Source organism: Oncorhynchus mykiss, chromosome 4 (assembly GCF_057628025.1).
Source record: "Oncorhynchus mykiss isolate SJ-2025 chromosome 4, ASM5762802v1, whole genome shotgun sequence".
NCBI classification, from domain to species: Eukaryota; Metazoa; Chordata; class Actinopteri; order Salmoniformes; family Salmonidae; genus Oncorhynchus; species Oncorhynchus mykiss.
In genome coordinates, this window is record NC_143025.1 from 62,095,657 (window position 1) to 62,111,591 (window position 15,935).

At 43.6% G+C, this 15,935-nt stretch overlaps 1 protein-coding gene across 3 annotated transcripts in view; it reads right to left on the reverse strand.

Annotated features, from left to right (window-relative positions):
- Nucleotides 1-15,935, reverse strand: part of rngtt (RNA guanylyltransferase and 5'-phosphatase) — a 146,838-nt gene that overhangs the window by 119,779 nt on the left and 11,124 nt on the right. For all 3 annotated transcript variants that reach the window (XM_021600224.3, XM_090232495.1, XM_090232496.1), the window contains exons 7-9: nucleotides 15,430-15,685; nucleotides 14,603-14,712; nucleotides 13,214-13,315 (exon numbers count right to left, since the gene is read on the reverse strand). In XM_021600224.3, the coding sequence (XP_021455899.1) occupies nucleotides 13,214-13,315; nucleotides 14,603-14,712; nucleotides 15,430-15,685 (468 nt within the window). The remainder of the gene's footprint in view (nucleotides 1-13,213; nucleotides 13,316-14,602; nucleotides 14,713-15,429; nucleotides 15,686-15,935) is intronic.

The following is a 15,935-nucleotide window of genomic DNA, read 5'->3' on the forward strand; positions in this document are numbered from 1 at the left end:
ACCTCTAATTGAGATGCAGTGCCTTAGACCGCTGCGCCACTCGGGAGCTGAAGAGACGGCGTCTACTTGGTTTCCACTAGAGAGCACAGCCAAAGTCAAAATTGTTTATATCGTAAAAAAATCATGAAGTCTTAAGGTTAGGGTTAAGCATAATGTTAGCAGTGTGGATAAGGTTAGGTATAAAATAACATTTTAAGATGATACATTTTAGAAATAGAATGGGTTAATTTTTTTTTACCTTTATTTAACTAGGCAAGTCTGTTTAGAACAAATTCTTATTTTCAGTGACAGCCTAGGAGCAGTGGGTTAACTGCCTTGTTCATAGGGCAGAACGACAATTTTACTGTGTCAGCTCGGGGATTCGATCTTGCAACCTTTCAGTTACTAGTTCAACGCTCTGACCACTAGGCTACTTGACTTTGTGGCTGTGGTAACTAGTGATGACTGTCTACTAGTAAGTAGTCAGATCCAAAATCTCACACACACACACACACACACACACACACACACACACACACACACACACCTCCCGCCTTTAGAGGGGCAGCTTTTTACTCGGGTCACAAAATGAAATGGAGCAATAATTCACATTACTTCTTACTAATACCTTTCTTGTTTTAGAAACAATATAAAGCACGGTCATCCATTTGTTTGGGGTGGATTTTGACTGATATAATCTGAGTGTCTGGTCTATTTAAAAAAATAATAATCTACTAAACCTGCCACAGTGGTTGGTGGACCAAAAAGTTAATTTTAGGCCCGGGCGCACATGATTACCCGAAGGCCTCCAGCCTTGGTTGGGATGTAGGCTATAGACCTTCTCTTTCACACATAATTTACAAATGCGAACAACCCGTCTAGGTAAACGGAGTGCTTTTAGAACACTGTCGGGGCCAGACGTATAATCCCATTCTAATCATTACATTGAAATGGTTCCAGGTGTGCCCTGGAAAGTGGAGCTGTAATAGTCCTACACATCTCTACTCCACTGGAAGGGATCAATACTGGGCAGTGAGAATGACCCAGGTCTATAGGGCTGTATCCTAAATGGCCTTACTTCCTAAATAGTGCACTACTTTTGGGGAAAATTATGCCATTTCAAATCAAATTTTATTTGTCACAGACATATTTAGCTGATGTTATTGCGGGTGTAGCGAAATGCTTGTGTTCCTAGCTCCAACAGTGCAGTAGTACCTAACAAGTATCTCCATCGTTTTGTTGACGTTGAGGGAGAGGTTATTTTCCTGGTACCACTCCGCCAGGGCCTTCACCTCCTCCCTGTAGGTGCTCATCATTGTTGGTAATCAGGAATACGACTGTTGTGTCGTCTGCAAACTTGACTGAGTTGGAGCCGTGGGTATATCCACAGCCGTGGTTATATCCACAGTAAAATGAGTCCTATATCGACATAACCTGAAAGGTCGCTCAGCAAGGAAGAAGTTACTGCTCAAAAACCGTCATAAAAAAGCCAGACTACGGTTTGCAACTGCACATGGGGACAATGTCCTCTGGTCTGATGAAACAAAAATAGAACTGTTTGGCCATAATGACCATCGTTATGTTTGGAGGAAAAGGGGGGATGCTTGCAAGCCGAAGAACACCATCCCAACCGTGAGGCATGGGGGTGGCAGCATCATGTTGTGGGGGTGCTTTGCTGCAGGAGGGACTGGTGAACTTCACAAAATAGATGGCATCATGAGGAAGAAAAATTAAGTGGATATTTTGAAGCAACATCAAGAAATCAGTCAGGAAGTTAAAGCTTGGTCGCAAATAGGTCTTCCAAATGGACAATAACGCCAAGCATACTTCCAAAGTTATTGCAAAATGTCTGAAGGACAATAAAGTCAAGGTATTGGAGTGGCCATCAAAAGCCCTGACCTCAATTCTATAGAACATTTGTGGGCGAAACTGAAAAAGCATGTGCGAGCAAGGAGGCCTACAAACCTGACTCAGTTACACCAGCTCTGTCAGGAGGAATGGGCCAAAATTCACCCAACTTATTGTGGGAAGCTTGTGGAAGGCTACTCGAAAGATTTTACCCAAGTTATACAATTTAAAGGCAATGCTACCAAATACTAATTGAGTGTATTTAAACTTCTGACCCACTGGGAACGTGACAAAATAAATAATCATCCCTGAGATGTATCTACAACTTGGAGTCCAGCTGTGGTAAATTCAATTGATTGGACATGATTCGGAAAGGCACACACCTGTCTATATAAGGTCCCACAGTTGACAGTGCGTGTCAGAGCAAAAACAAAGCCATGAGGTCAAAGGAATTGTCCGTAGAGCTCAGACAGGATTGTGTCAAGGAACAGATCTGGGGAAGGGTACCATAACATTCCTGCAGCATTGAGGGTCCCCAAGAACACAGTGGCTTTGATGATTCTTGAATGGAAAAGTTTGGAACCACCAAGACTCTTCCTAGAGCTGGCCGCCCAGCCAAACTGAGCAATTGGGGGAGTAGGGCCTTGGTCAGGGAGGTGACAAAGAACCCTATGGTGAACTGAAAATGATTGATTTTAATGCAGCTCTGCCTGGCCTTGCATACAATGGCTTCAGAAAACATGAAGTTTGAAGAGTCGAGACAATCTCTCCTACACAAGTACAATTTCAAAAAGACACCACCCCTATATTTTCTCTGAATTGGGCCGATTTTCTTGGAAAAACAACAAAAGATTGAGTGTAGCTATATTTTGGAAGTGGGCAGATGACACCCACAGAGGGAAAAAAAACATTTATTGCAGGGCCAAAGTGGTCCACCTGCTATCTAATTGGCCAGTTAGCCATGTCTCTGCTGTCACTCTCTGAAGGGCCCTTCCTCATCAGTCAAGGATAAGCCACCCCCCACCACCACTCTCTCTCACTCCCTCTTTCAGGCCATCATAATGACACTGTATACCCGGTGCCAAACTATCATGGATCCCCAAAATGTAGGCCCTACTACAATTCAAAATGACCTATTATCCATACTGGCAGAAATCCCTCTCCAACTGCAGCCCCAATCCTCCAGTGAGGTTATAAAATGAAGTTTTTCCCCCTTGTCTATTTCTCCAGCGCTTTGATCCTAATGATGCACAAATGGCCATTGTATCAGCTGAGGCCTGAGCGACAGCAGCCCCCCCCCCCCCCGGTGATCCTCAGATCAGACCAAGCAGCTTTGCAACATCAATAGGTGAGCAGCAGAGTCTACTGGCAGACAAGGCAATGCTGCTATTTACAGCTGCTATTCTGTGAGAAATACAGGTGCTCCTCTTACACAGCCACAGCCAGGCGTTGGTCTTAAGCATAGATTGCAATGTTGCGCAAACCATAAGCTTGGGCCAGCCCAATGCATATATCAACTCTTGGTACATTTGATGCGTATTCTAATTCAAATCCATATGTTAAATGTGGTTACATTTATGCTACCTACCCTTTAAACTACATCAGGAGACCACTTTTGAGGTCTGTGAAAAGTCATTTTTTTGTGCAGATATCCTTTAATTCAAGTGTGCACCAGCAAGAGACTTGGCTAGCAGTGTTTTTGTAGCGCAAGTTATTGCAGAGATTTACTAAACAAATCGCCACTGGATTGATATCATTCAGCCAGGTAGGCAGACTACTTTCTACTGTAGTTCATTCACACTTCATTTAGAAGGTTTTTGGGAAAGCTTTTCCAGCGACCAAAAGATATTTGCCATTGTCGATGACTGCTACACAGCGGAAGACAAAAGTGAATGCACAGACGAGCATTTCCTGTGCCGTTGCCTCTTCAGAAGGTTTACAGAATACCTAAATACCTAAATCACTGCTGCATTTTATTAATGTCTAATGATAATCTTGGCCAAATTACAAGATTATAAATTCAATACATCTGAATATTGTTGAATTACGTTTTAATGTCTGGATTCCTTCTGCAGCGCAAATTTTATAGGGTCCTACTAATACCTACAGTGGTGGACGAGTGTAGAAAGGCTCTGAAAGATGACGATAACTAGCTTAGATGTATAGGATCAAGCACGCTGACAGAGCTCCAGAGCTCATCTGTGGAGATGGGAGAACCTTCCAGAAGGACAACCATCTTTGCAGCACTACACCAATCAGGCATTTATGGTAGTGGCCACTCCTCATCAAAAAGGCACATGACAGCTCGCCTGGAGTTTGCCAAAAAGGCACCGAAAGGACTCTTAGGACCATAAGAAACAAGATTCTCTGGTCTGATGAAACCAATATTGAATTCTTTGGCCTGAATGCTAAAGTCACGTCTGGAAGAAACCTGGTACCATCCCTACGGTGAAGCATGGTGGTGGCAGCATCATACTGTGGGGATGTTTTTCAACGGTCGGGACTGGAGCAAAGGTTCACCTTCCAACACCCCAAAGCCCACAGTCAGACAACGCAGGAGTGGCTTCGGGACAAGTCTCTCAATGTCCCTGAGTGGCCCAGCCAGGGCCCGGACTTGAACAAGATCAAACATCTCTGAAGAGACCTGAAAATACCTGTGCAGCGATGCTCCCCATCCAACCTGACATAGCTTGAGGGGATCTGCAGAGAAGAATGGGAGAAACTCCCCAAATACAGCTGTGCCAAGCTTGTAGCATCATACCCAAGAAGACTTGAGGCTGTAATCGCTGCCAAAGGGTCTGAATACTTATGTAAATGTAAAAGTTTTGAATTTTTAATACATTTGCAAAAAATTCTAATGACCTGTTTTTACTTTGTGTGTAGATTGATGAGGGGGAAAAAACATTGATTTTAGAATAAGGATGTAAATGCGGAACACGTCAAGGGGTCTGCATACATTCCGAATGTACTGTACACTATATATGATGCTACTGTATCAATCAACAATTGATATGTTCATGTCATCACAGCATAGGAGTCATTCATGTCAATAAAATGACAAAGCGACCATTAAAAAAAAATGTACGTAAACATTAGGCCTAAAGTGTTCCATTTCAGAAATTGCATTCACGAATGAAAGTGACCGTTTTGGGTCTTTGCTGTAATAAAGGCTTTACAAAAAAAAAGCTTTACAACACTCTCTGATACAGTTTATCATTTATTTAGTGTTGTTCAAATTGTTCCAAAGGGTCAGGAAAATGATATTGTAATCTAACAGCACCTGTTTGGAACAGTGCTTGCTCCTTACCTTCCTTTTCTTGATCTCCGGTATTTCCCACAACTAGTCCTGTGCAACCAAGTTCATTTGTCACGTCCTCTGCATCCATTTTGCTGTCACAAGTGTTACGGTGTTCAGAGTTTGTTATAACCAATTTATTGATGCGATTATGATGTGCCATAGGTCAGACCCTATTGGTCACGTGCATGCGATGCATACATGTGTCACGTAAAGAGGGCGAGGGTTGAGGGAATGTTTTTCCTAAACAAATGAAGGATTTCGGTAACAATTTTTTAGCCCGAAATGTCTAAGTATGTTGCAGCTTCAGCAACACAGACAGCGCAATAAACACTGTTGATGTTCTGTGCAGCAGGGAGGAGAGAGTGAACTGGTGCTGGTCACACAGTCACTCGCTGTAATTATTATTATTTTCTTTTTTTTACACAGCGCAGCTAGTCTGAGACAGCCCCGGCACAATCAAATCAATTGCGGTCGGACTCTCTCTAGTTGCTTGTATGTGAGTGTCTTAATTATTTAAATCAAACGGTTCTCTTAAAAGCATCAGACAAGCTCAGTGAATATAGTTGATTTGAGTAAAACACATGGGATGTGTCTATATATGGAAAAATACACATTTAAAAAGATGACTCTTGGTCGAACCAACATATTTTTTTTTGTTGGGGACAGGCTTTTTACCAAAACTGGGAGGTGGGGTGACCGCTTTGTTGTTTCTATTAAGGATTCTAGCTTCACATTTCAAATTAAGATCCTACATCTGAATATTGAAAATCTGGCAGATCAACACAATAAAAAGTTAGTGAGAGGCATAGCATAATAACTGCCAACATTAGATAGACACTGGTTGTTTAAGTCTCCTTCAATAGCAAGCCTAGAGATACAATCTAATCCAACGCCTTACACCATCAGTTCTTTCTTTATTAAACACCATCAGTCCCATTGATTGCTCATTTTGAGAAAATTACTGTGGCTAGGGTAGAGAAGGGGGTGTGAGGAAAGAGAAAAGAGGAGTTAAGCTCTTGTCCACTGTTGGCCTGAGATAATGGAGACCCAGGGACCACATTGATTAGTGTCACTCTCCCTCTTCTCCAACCCTTGGATCAGGACAAGGATCAAACCGTCGCTGACAGCCAGGAGAGCCCCCCCCCCCCCCCTCCACCAAGACCACTACGTCCCAAACTACTCAGACCCCCCTCAGCGGTCCGTCACTCCTGCTGACCAATCTTGCAGGACCAGCTTGAGTCCAGAGACACATTTCCAATACAGCAGTTAGAATGTGCCCTGCCAGGCGGCATGCGGGATATGTAACGACTGAGATAAGAGTCAGGAATTCATTGCATAATCCGTGAGGGGCCTGGGGAAGATAAATTAAGATCAAACTGCACCTTGGCAATCAATCAGTAAATCTCCTTCCTGAAGAAATATGCGTGAGCATCCTTGAAATTGCAATTAAATAGTATCGCCAACATGTGGCAATAATTTCCCAGCTCTAACTGCTTCTGGCATTGAGGGCTCATATTTCAGTAATGTGAACACGTATTAATTATTACGAAACAGTTCTGGTGATTAATTACGGCCGAAGGTGGTGGAGATTAGTTTTTAATCTCATCATCATAGCACGGGAGCATATGCAGCTCAGCGAACGCCTCCAACGCCGCCACACAAGCAATTGACCCAGGGTGCGTCCATCTGTCCCAAATGACACCCTTTTCCCTTTATCGTGCACCATTTTGACCATGGCCCATTGGGCTCTGGTCAAAAGAAGTGCACTATATCGAGAATAGGACATCATCTGGGAAGCATCCTGAGAGAGGAGGCTATCAGAGAGGTGCTGCTTTTCAGGCTTTATGTAGCTAAACATCACCATCATTAATTCGAGAGGACGTTTAACCAGGCCCAAGGAGGAGGGGGGTGTATCAATATCATCAATGCTCTTTATTCAGCACCTGCGTGTTTATCGCACCTGACAGACACACAATTCACATATTGAACTTGTTATTTGCTAAACAGGCAAACACATCAAACTGGTGGTCCTGTGGCTCAGTTAATGGAGGTTGGGGCTTCAAACGAGGTTATGGGGTCACCAATTTGAAAATGTAAGCATTACCATAAGTAGTTTTGGATAAAAGTGTCTGCTAAATAGCATATATTATTATATTAAACTGTGTGAGGTGAAAGAAAAATTGCTAACAAAAACACAGGAAAACCAGCAAAGCATGTCTCTAAAATAAATATTCCCCTTATCTGACAACAACCTCTCACATTTAAAAAAAAAAGACCTTGCTACAAATGGAGCTTTTACAACTTCTAGCTATATGAATGGCCCTGAAAATGTTGTGAAATTGCCCATAACCACCTAGTGGGCTTCCAAATGGGCCCCATTTTTCATCCCCACAAACAATAGAAGATATCCGGACACGATCTGTCGGAACAAAAATGTCCCCGATTGACAAAATAGGCGCAATTTCATTTCATCATCGTGAGACCTTAAAATGTCAACCATCCTCCAGTGACAAGAGCAGCGGTACTAATTACCTGAGCTCTACCGCCACCAAAGAAGAGACAGCTAATCATGCAAATATCCACACACACACACACACAAAAAAAAAAAAAACACTTGCTGAATAATCCCATATGCTCTGCACGCATCCCAAACCAATGTCCAACATTCAACTCAATGTGAACCTTCCACACTACCTGGATAGAAATAGAAGAATAAGATGTAGGCCTTAAGGAACAATGACTAAGGCATTACTGTTGTCAGCTTAGCACACTGGAGGAAAATAGGAAGAAAAAAAAGTGAGAAAAACCCACTAAGCCATTAAAATGTCAGTTTAGCTGAGGCAGCGGAGCATAATCTAACTGATGTATTCTCGTCTCTAAAAGCTGTCAAAACAAAAAGGAGGAAGGCCGGTGGCTGCTAGAGGGAACGTAAACTTAAGAAGACGCTGAGTCGGACGTCACCAGGTGAGTTTTTCTGTGCGGAAGTTGAGCTTTTTTGCAGCAGGGTTCTACTTTTGATATTGGCCAAGCAGCTTGCGGTGAGACTCTTCCGAGTTGCTAATGATGAGCTCCTATTGGGTTACTGGGGTGTTCACCCCTATGCCATTCCCTCCAAAACTGCACAGGTACAGAGTTTAGCTCCTTTGAATGCCCCATAAAATGATTCACTCCTCCTTTCGATTTGGAATTATTTAAGCTCTCTATTACACAGAGCCGTATATTTCAGAAGACTTCAGAAGGCTTCAAGGCCTGTTATAAGCAAATCTGTTTGATTCAATTTCTTGAGCAAAATCCTGAAATGGTATGCAGTGCACACAATTACTTATGCCATGTGGCAGACCATGTCGGTGGAACTTTTAGGAACGGGTTTGGCGGTCGTATTTTTTTTGTAAGTCTGTTTGTCTACTGTGAAGAACATTTTTTTAAATGCATTTGTGAAAAAATATCTGGAGACCTGCCCCCGCAAAAAACAGTAATTGCAACAAAAAATACATCAAAACTAGTGGTGTAAAGTAACTAAGTAAAAATATTTAAGTAGTATCTATACTTTACTATTTATATTTGACAACTTTATTCCACTACATGTAATTTTCACTCCCATACATTTTCACCTTACACTCAAAAGTACTTGTTACATTTCAAATGCTCAGGCAGGACAGCAATATGGTCCAATTCACGCACCTATCAATTTCACGCGTAGTCATCCCTAAATGCCTCTGATCTGGCAGACTCACTAAACACAACAAATACTGTGTTTGCAAATAATGTGTGCCCCTAGCAGCTAAGCTAGCTAACTAACTGGTGCTTCCTTGATCAGTCAACAACAGCTGACTAGGTTTCCTGTTGATATCCAACTTTTAGCTACAAACCATAGGATTAAAAATAGAAGGAAAGGAGAGACGGTTGTTGTGTGGAGGATCTTTATTCTTGTTGGCTAGCCACGATAGGTAACATTAACATGCCAACTAACGTTAGCTTGATAACTGCTTCTAAACAGCCAGCAGTCTCCTTCAAACCACATAATTTGAAATGGAAGTGACTTGCGAGATAGCAAAACGGACAAAAGCCTATACAACTAACACCGGCTGTGGATTTCTAACCAGCTTGTGCAGTGTGCAATCCTGAGCCCTTCCTAGTCTCCTTCTCCCCACCAGAGAATTTGGGGGAGAAAAAGGAAAAAGCTACTGGATGACACGATGTTTAAAGCAAAAGTTTTGAGGTGGGGTTTTACTGAGTGTTTTCTTAAAATTTATGTTTTTTCTACACCTACAAGTAAAGGAAGGATCAACAACATATTTTGGGTATGAGCCCCCCCCCCCCCACACACACACACAAACAAACGTTGACCTATTTATTCAAGGCTTCTTTTTTATTTTTTATATTTTCAACATTGTAGAATAGAGAAAACATCAAAACTATGAAATAACACATATGGAATCATGTAGTAACCAAAAGAAAGTGTTAAACAAATCTAAATATATTTTACTCTTCAAATAGCCACACTTTACCATGATGACAGCTTTGCACACTCTTGGCATTCTCTCAACCAGCTTCACCTGGAATGCATTTCCAAAAGTCGAAGGAGTTCCCACGTATGCTGAGCACTTGCTTGCTGCTTTTCCTTCACTCGGCGGTCCGACTCATCCCAAACCATCTCAATTGGTCATGTGATGCAGCACTCCATCACTCTCCTTCTTGGTCAAATAACCCTTACACAGCCTGAAGGTGTGTTGGATCATTTTCCTGTTGAAAAACTAAGGGCAAACTAGATGGGATGGCGTGTCGCTACAGAATGCTGTGGAAGCCATGCTGGTTAAGGGTGCCTTGAATTCTAAATAAAATCACTGACAGCGTCACCAGCAAAGCACCCCCCACACTTCCTCTTCCATGCTTCAAGGTGGGAACCACACATGCAGAGTTCATCCGTTCACCTACTCTGCGTCTCACAAAGACACAGCGGTTCAAACCAAAAATCTCAAATTTGGGCACATCAGATCAAAAGGACAGATTTCCACCAGTCTCCACATTGCTTGTGTTTCTTGGCCCAAGCAAGTCCTTTAGTTGTGATTTCTTTGCAGCAATTTGACCATGAAGGCCTTAGTCACGCAGTCTCCTCTGAACAGTTGACGTCGAGGTGTCTATTATTTGAACTCTGTGAAGCATTTATTCGGGCTGTAATTTCTGAGGCTGGTAACTCTGATGAACTTATCCTCTGCAACAGAGGTAACTTTGGGTCTTCCTTTCCTGTGGCGGTCCTCATGAGAGCCAGTTTCATCATAGCACTTGATGGTTTTTGAGAATGCACTTGAATAAACTTTCAAAGTTCTTGACATTTTCCAGATTGACTGACCTTCATGTCTTAAAGTAATGATGGACTGTCGTTTCCCTTTGCTTATTTGAGCTGGTCTTGTCATAATATGGACTTGGTCTTTTACCAAATAGTGATATCTTCTGTATACCCCCCTACCTTGTCACAAGAACTGATTGGCTCAAACGCATTAAGAAGTAAAGAAATTCCACACCTTTTTGGTGACTACATGATTCCATGTGTGTTATTTCATAGTTTAGATGTCTTCACTATTATAATTTTTTAAATTTTTTAAAATAAAAGTACAAATAAAGAAACATCCTTGAATGAGTAGGTGTCCAAACTTTTGACTGGTACTGTACCCATATCTTCACTGGACAGTTACTGTTAGACAGGGGTAGGCAAAACTGGTCTTGGAGTGCCACAGGTACTACAGGATTATGTTCCAACGTGGGCACCACACCTGGTCAATTTATCAGTTAAGTGATTGCCTTAATTCAACACACCTGGTCTTCCAGGTCGGTTAAATCAAAAATATGAAGTACATGCAGTACTCCAGGACCAGGGTTGCCCACACCTTCTGTAAGAGATGTCAAGGGATGTATTCATTAGTCTGATTACATCCGTTTACTTCAAACTGATTTTTTTTTGCAACAAAGATTCAGGTAGGTCCCTCCCAGTTTCATTCCAGTTCCTACATTTCACTTCCTACAGCAAACAGTAAACGGTTTAGCAACAGATTTCCGACTAATGAATACACCTAAGGTAAGAGGTCTCTTGCTGAGTGATGAGAAGCTCTGAGGGATGGGGAGAATGGAGTCTGCTTGTAGCATTGAGCTGTAACCTCGATAGATACCAGACAGCATGTTAAAAGGTTAAGTAAACTCAAAAAAGGTAGACAGCTGCATCAGCCAGAAAGCAATCCCTGAAGGCAAATCTCAGGAAGTATCATTGCTTCGATATCTCTAAGCCCTGTTATTGGTGTACTGATGGAGCAGTACTGTGCATTGTGTGATAAGACATCTTTATCTGGTGTGAAGGGCTCAATTTGCTCCAGCAAAGGACAGATCAACGTCAGTTTCTGACAGACTTGCATTTATCCAATGACTTCCCACTACTTTCACTTCCATTATCTTTGTTTCCCTTCCAACTGGGCATTTAAACAACAACTGGGACCTGTTCATGACGACGCTACTCAGTCATGCATGAATGAACTGGCACGACTCAATCCCAATTGATATTACAACAACAAAAACTACAGAGCAACAATTTGAACATTTACCATGGCTTCCAACCCACAAGGGCTCATTCATAATGTACTTTGGAATGCAGGCCAGGGGAAACAAATAAGCAAAAAGCCATAGAGTGAGCTTGTTTCATCTCCTGTACAATAAGCGATTGGAGATGCATTAAAGTAGCAATAAGATGAAGGAACATTGTAAGAAGTGGTTGGAGGAAAGCTGAAAGGCAAGCAGGCAGTGGGTGGGAAGGCAGTGGGCGGGAAGGCAGTGGGCGGGAAGGCAGTGGTTCCACCACAGGCGAGCCGTTGCAAATTGAATAAAAAGGCCAGGCTGGGCTCTCAGGAGAAAACAAGTTACTCTCATTTATCTGAACAGCACATGGGTCTGCATCCCAAATGGCACCCTATTCCCTATATAATTCACTAGCCCTATGGGCCCTGGTCAAAAGTAGCACACTATGTAGGGAATAGTGTGCCATTTGGGACACAGCCAGGAGTTTTAGATGGGAAACCCATCTCGGCGCTGGAAAACCTAAATCTGCTCTAAGCACGGCCTGCCATCAGCCTATGGACCGCCTTTGTACCGACAAAGGGAATTGCCCCTAAATGATTGAGGTAGGCCTGATTCTTCTCACTTATATAAGTACGAGCATCTGGGGCCTTTCTTCGAAAAGACCCAGAGTGCCAAGGACCCCCATCAGTGACATTGACCAAGGGCTGGTAGCTGAAGAGAGCTGGTTGGACAAGGTAGTTCCTTCTTGGATGGGTGCCAGGTCTCCACTGACCACTCACCTCACTCCCTCAGGAAATGAAAGCACTGATATGTCAAATTTCTCAAATTGACTGCATTGCTTCATGAAATATTCACCAGCGTATCAAGAGAGGAAGTGTTTCAGCGCAGGACGCCAGAATACTAAAAACAAGTACAGCCCCTGGACAGGACGCTGGCCTCCAGGGTATGGGAAGGCAAAACAATTCACATTGGAAAGATGATCTGTGTCAGTCTGTTGGGAGTCTTATTCCAGTGGGAAGGAGATTTGTGGGAGACAGCCACAGCCCCTGGCTACTCCTGTGGCTTCCTCTGTCTAGCCAATCTGCAATTAAAGCCAACCTCCACACAAACCGAGTAGCGCTGCCACTCAAGTGCGCTGGGCTAATCGAAGACGATTAAAATCCATGTTTGCAGTGTATGGGAACAATGTTAGTATTCAGCTCACAGCCCTGACTAAAAGGCCAGGAAAATGAATGATAAATGAAGCCAGGGGATCAGTGCTGAGTGCCCAGTCAGATACTGCCATATAAAAAGGCATGTGCTACACACTATAATATTCCTGCATATTGTCAGTGAGGACTAGAAGCTAAATACCAGGGAGGAGAGAAAAGAGCGAAATAGCCAAATCCACTGCACAAATTGATTCATATTCAAGTCCTCCAGTGAAGCACATTTGGATAGGAATTCTACAAGTGTGTTAATCAACCTGTTGTGAGCCCTTTGTGGTCATATAGGAGGAGAGAGGACACCGAAAGACGAGGGACTCACCGTGTGCCGTCGGCCTTCCAGCTGACCTTGTAGGGATTCTGTTCCAGAAAGCGAAGGTTCCGCCTGTCCATGGACACGGGCTGAGCACCTGGAAACCCGGACCTAGAACACACACAGAATACCCTTTTTATCAACAATGTCCTGGTGAGAACATCAGCGATTGGAAATTCAGACGGCTTTATAAAACTCTTACATGAAACTCCTCTCTTATATGAGACATGATGCTGTAGAGCTGAAACACCACAATTCCTCCATATCGCTAGTAAAGAAAAAAGACACCTACGGCAGAACAGTCCTTTCCTACCCTTGTACCGCTTAAGGCGTCTGCATACTAGGTTCGGTTTGCTCCTAGCAGAATTCAGCTTGGCGAAGTGAATGTCTGTGCCTCACATACTCCCTTAAGACCTTATCTTGAAAAACGAGACAAAAAGGGGCAATAGCAGTCTCGCCCTCAAGACAACGTAGCCAGTGTACACTTCATCAAAAAAGTCCAAATTCATCTAAGATTATAAAAAATATATTTGATTTCTTGAGTTATTTTGTTCCGCGGACTTAGCCGCACAATTTTACTTCCAGCTAAGATGTTTGGTTCAGTAATTCTCAATTGAATGAAAACAAGTCTCTCATTGAATGACAAACACTTAATTGAAGAATCCTTACTGTTGACCAATCACCAACAAAGGGCCATAGACTTCGGCTACCAACCTTCGGCATGCCACAAGAAAAAATGGCGAGTGCATGAACAGCCGAAAAAGCCCTTGCCGAAGACCAAAAAAGTCACAAAATATGCACAAATTGGTTTGTGTCCAGGGTCTGTCGCAGCCGACCAGGAGACATGGGGCTGCGCACAATTGGCCCAGCATCGTCCGGGTTATGTATGGGAGGGTTTGGCCGGCTGGGATATCCTTGTCCCATCGCACTCTAGCGACTCCTGTGGCGGCCCGGGCGCAGTGCAAGCTGACATGGTCGCCAAGTGTACGGTGTTTCCTCCGAAACATTGGGGGCGGCTGCCTTCCGGGTTAAGTGAGCATTGTGTCAACAAGCACTGCGGCTTGGTTGGGTTGTGTTTCGGAGGACGCACCGGTTCTCGACCGTTGCCTCTCCCGAGTCCGTACAGGAGTTGCAGCAATAGGACAAGACTAACTACCAATAGGATACCACAAAATTGGGGAGAAAAATGGGTAAGAAAATATATATCCTAAAAATACACACAAAAGAATATGCACAAACTGTTTTGGATGGGAAGCATGCGGACGCCTATAACAGTACAAAGCCTATAAAAATCTCCAGTAAGAGTGAGTCACACACACACACACACAGTGCTACTAGAAGGGGATATATGACAGAGAGAGATTGAGAAAGAGATCAGTAGAGAGAAAGAATCCTCACTTTTCCCATTCCGCAAACTCCTGACACTTCCGTTGGATCTCGGCCAATTTAGGCTGTGTGGTGACCTGTGTGACGCCTTTCACTGTGACCCCCTCCACGAATATAGCACCCTGAGAAAGAGAGAGCACACAACGGGTTGGGACTTGGACATTTGTGGGAAGACATTTTTTTAAATACATTGACGTCCTATGCAAAACACACAATCCTAACAGCTCGGGGAAACAGCCCAGAAATTACATTTGGGGAAGATTTTCTGTTATCTAATGCCATCATTCCATGGTGTGGTGCACTCATTGGGTATGTGACAGACTATGTCCCAAATGGCATCCTATTCCCTATAATAGTGCACTACTTCTGACCAGAGCTCTATGTGCCCTGGTCCAAAGTAGTTCACTTAATAGGAGTTAGGAGTGCCATTTGGGATGCAGATTGAAAAATAGATGATGGCCCCGTATCTTTTTTTTATATCTTTCTGGGGATTTAAGCAAATTTGCCCTCATTTGTATCACTTCAGAGGAGTCTCCTCTTGTACCGAGTTAAGAGGCATATGATGTACATTTGGAGAGCGCCAATATCAGAGGGTCCCACGCGGCTCTCAGTCACACCACATGAGCTGTGTGTCATCTGGAGCAGAACCAATGGATATCCTCTCTTAGCTTCTAAGCTACAGCCCATTTCCCCAGTGCTCGGTCACTCTCAGACTGCATCCCAAATGGCAATGCATTTCCTATATAGGGGTTAGTTTACCATTAGGGACACAGCCTCTCTACTTGGAAACAGCCCATTTCCCCAGTGCCCTCTCTTTTCTCAGTCAGTCTGAGTCTCACAAATTTTAGTCTCTCCTTCCTCCGTTTCCCCGGCGCCGACTCAGAGGAGGAGGGGCCTGACTGAGACTCGTGGCCAATCACGTTGCCATCGTCGTCCTGGTCGCCGTCGTCGTCGTCGAAGCACCACTCTGGCAGCGCGGGGGCGGCGGGGGCATCTTCGACGTCTCCATAGCGACGGAAGAGCTCCTTGAGGTAGTCGCCTTTGTAGATCCCAGGGGCACGGGCCTGGGCGAAAGCAGCCACTGCCGCCTCGACACTGACCCACATCAAGAGACACACAGAGGAACACAACAGAGCATCAGTCAGGCCCCGGATTGTCATGAGATTTGAAAAGTGTAACCTATTCAGTCTGACATGATTGAGAAAACTGTGCCCCTTGAACCGATTCCTCTTCTACTTAATGATGATTCAGGTACAGGGCTCTACGCTGACCTTTTTAAAAATGTATTACAAGGAGCACGTGGGCACCTAAGTAGAAAAATGAAGGCGCACACAAAGAAATTCAG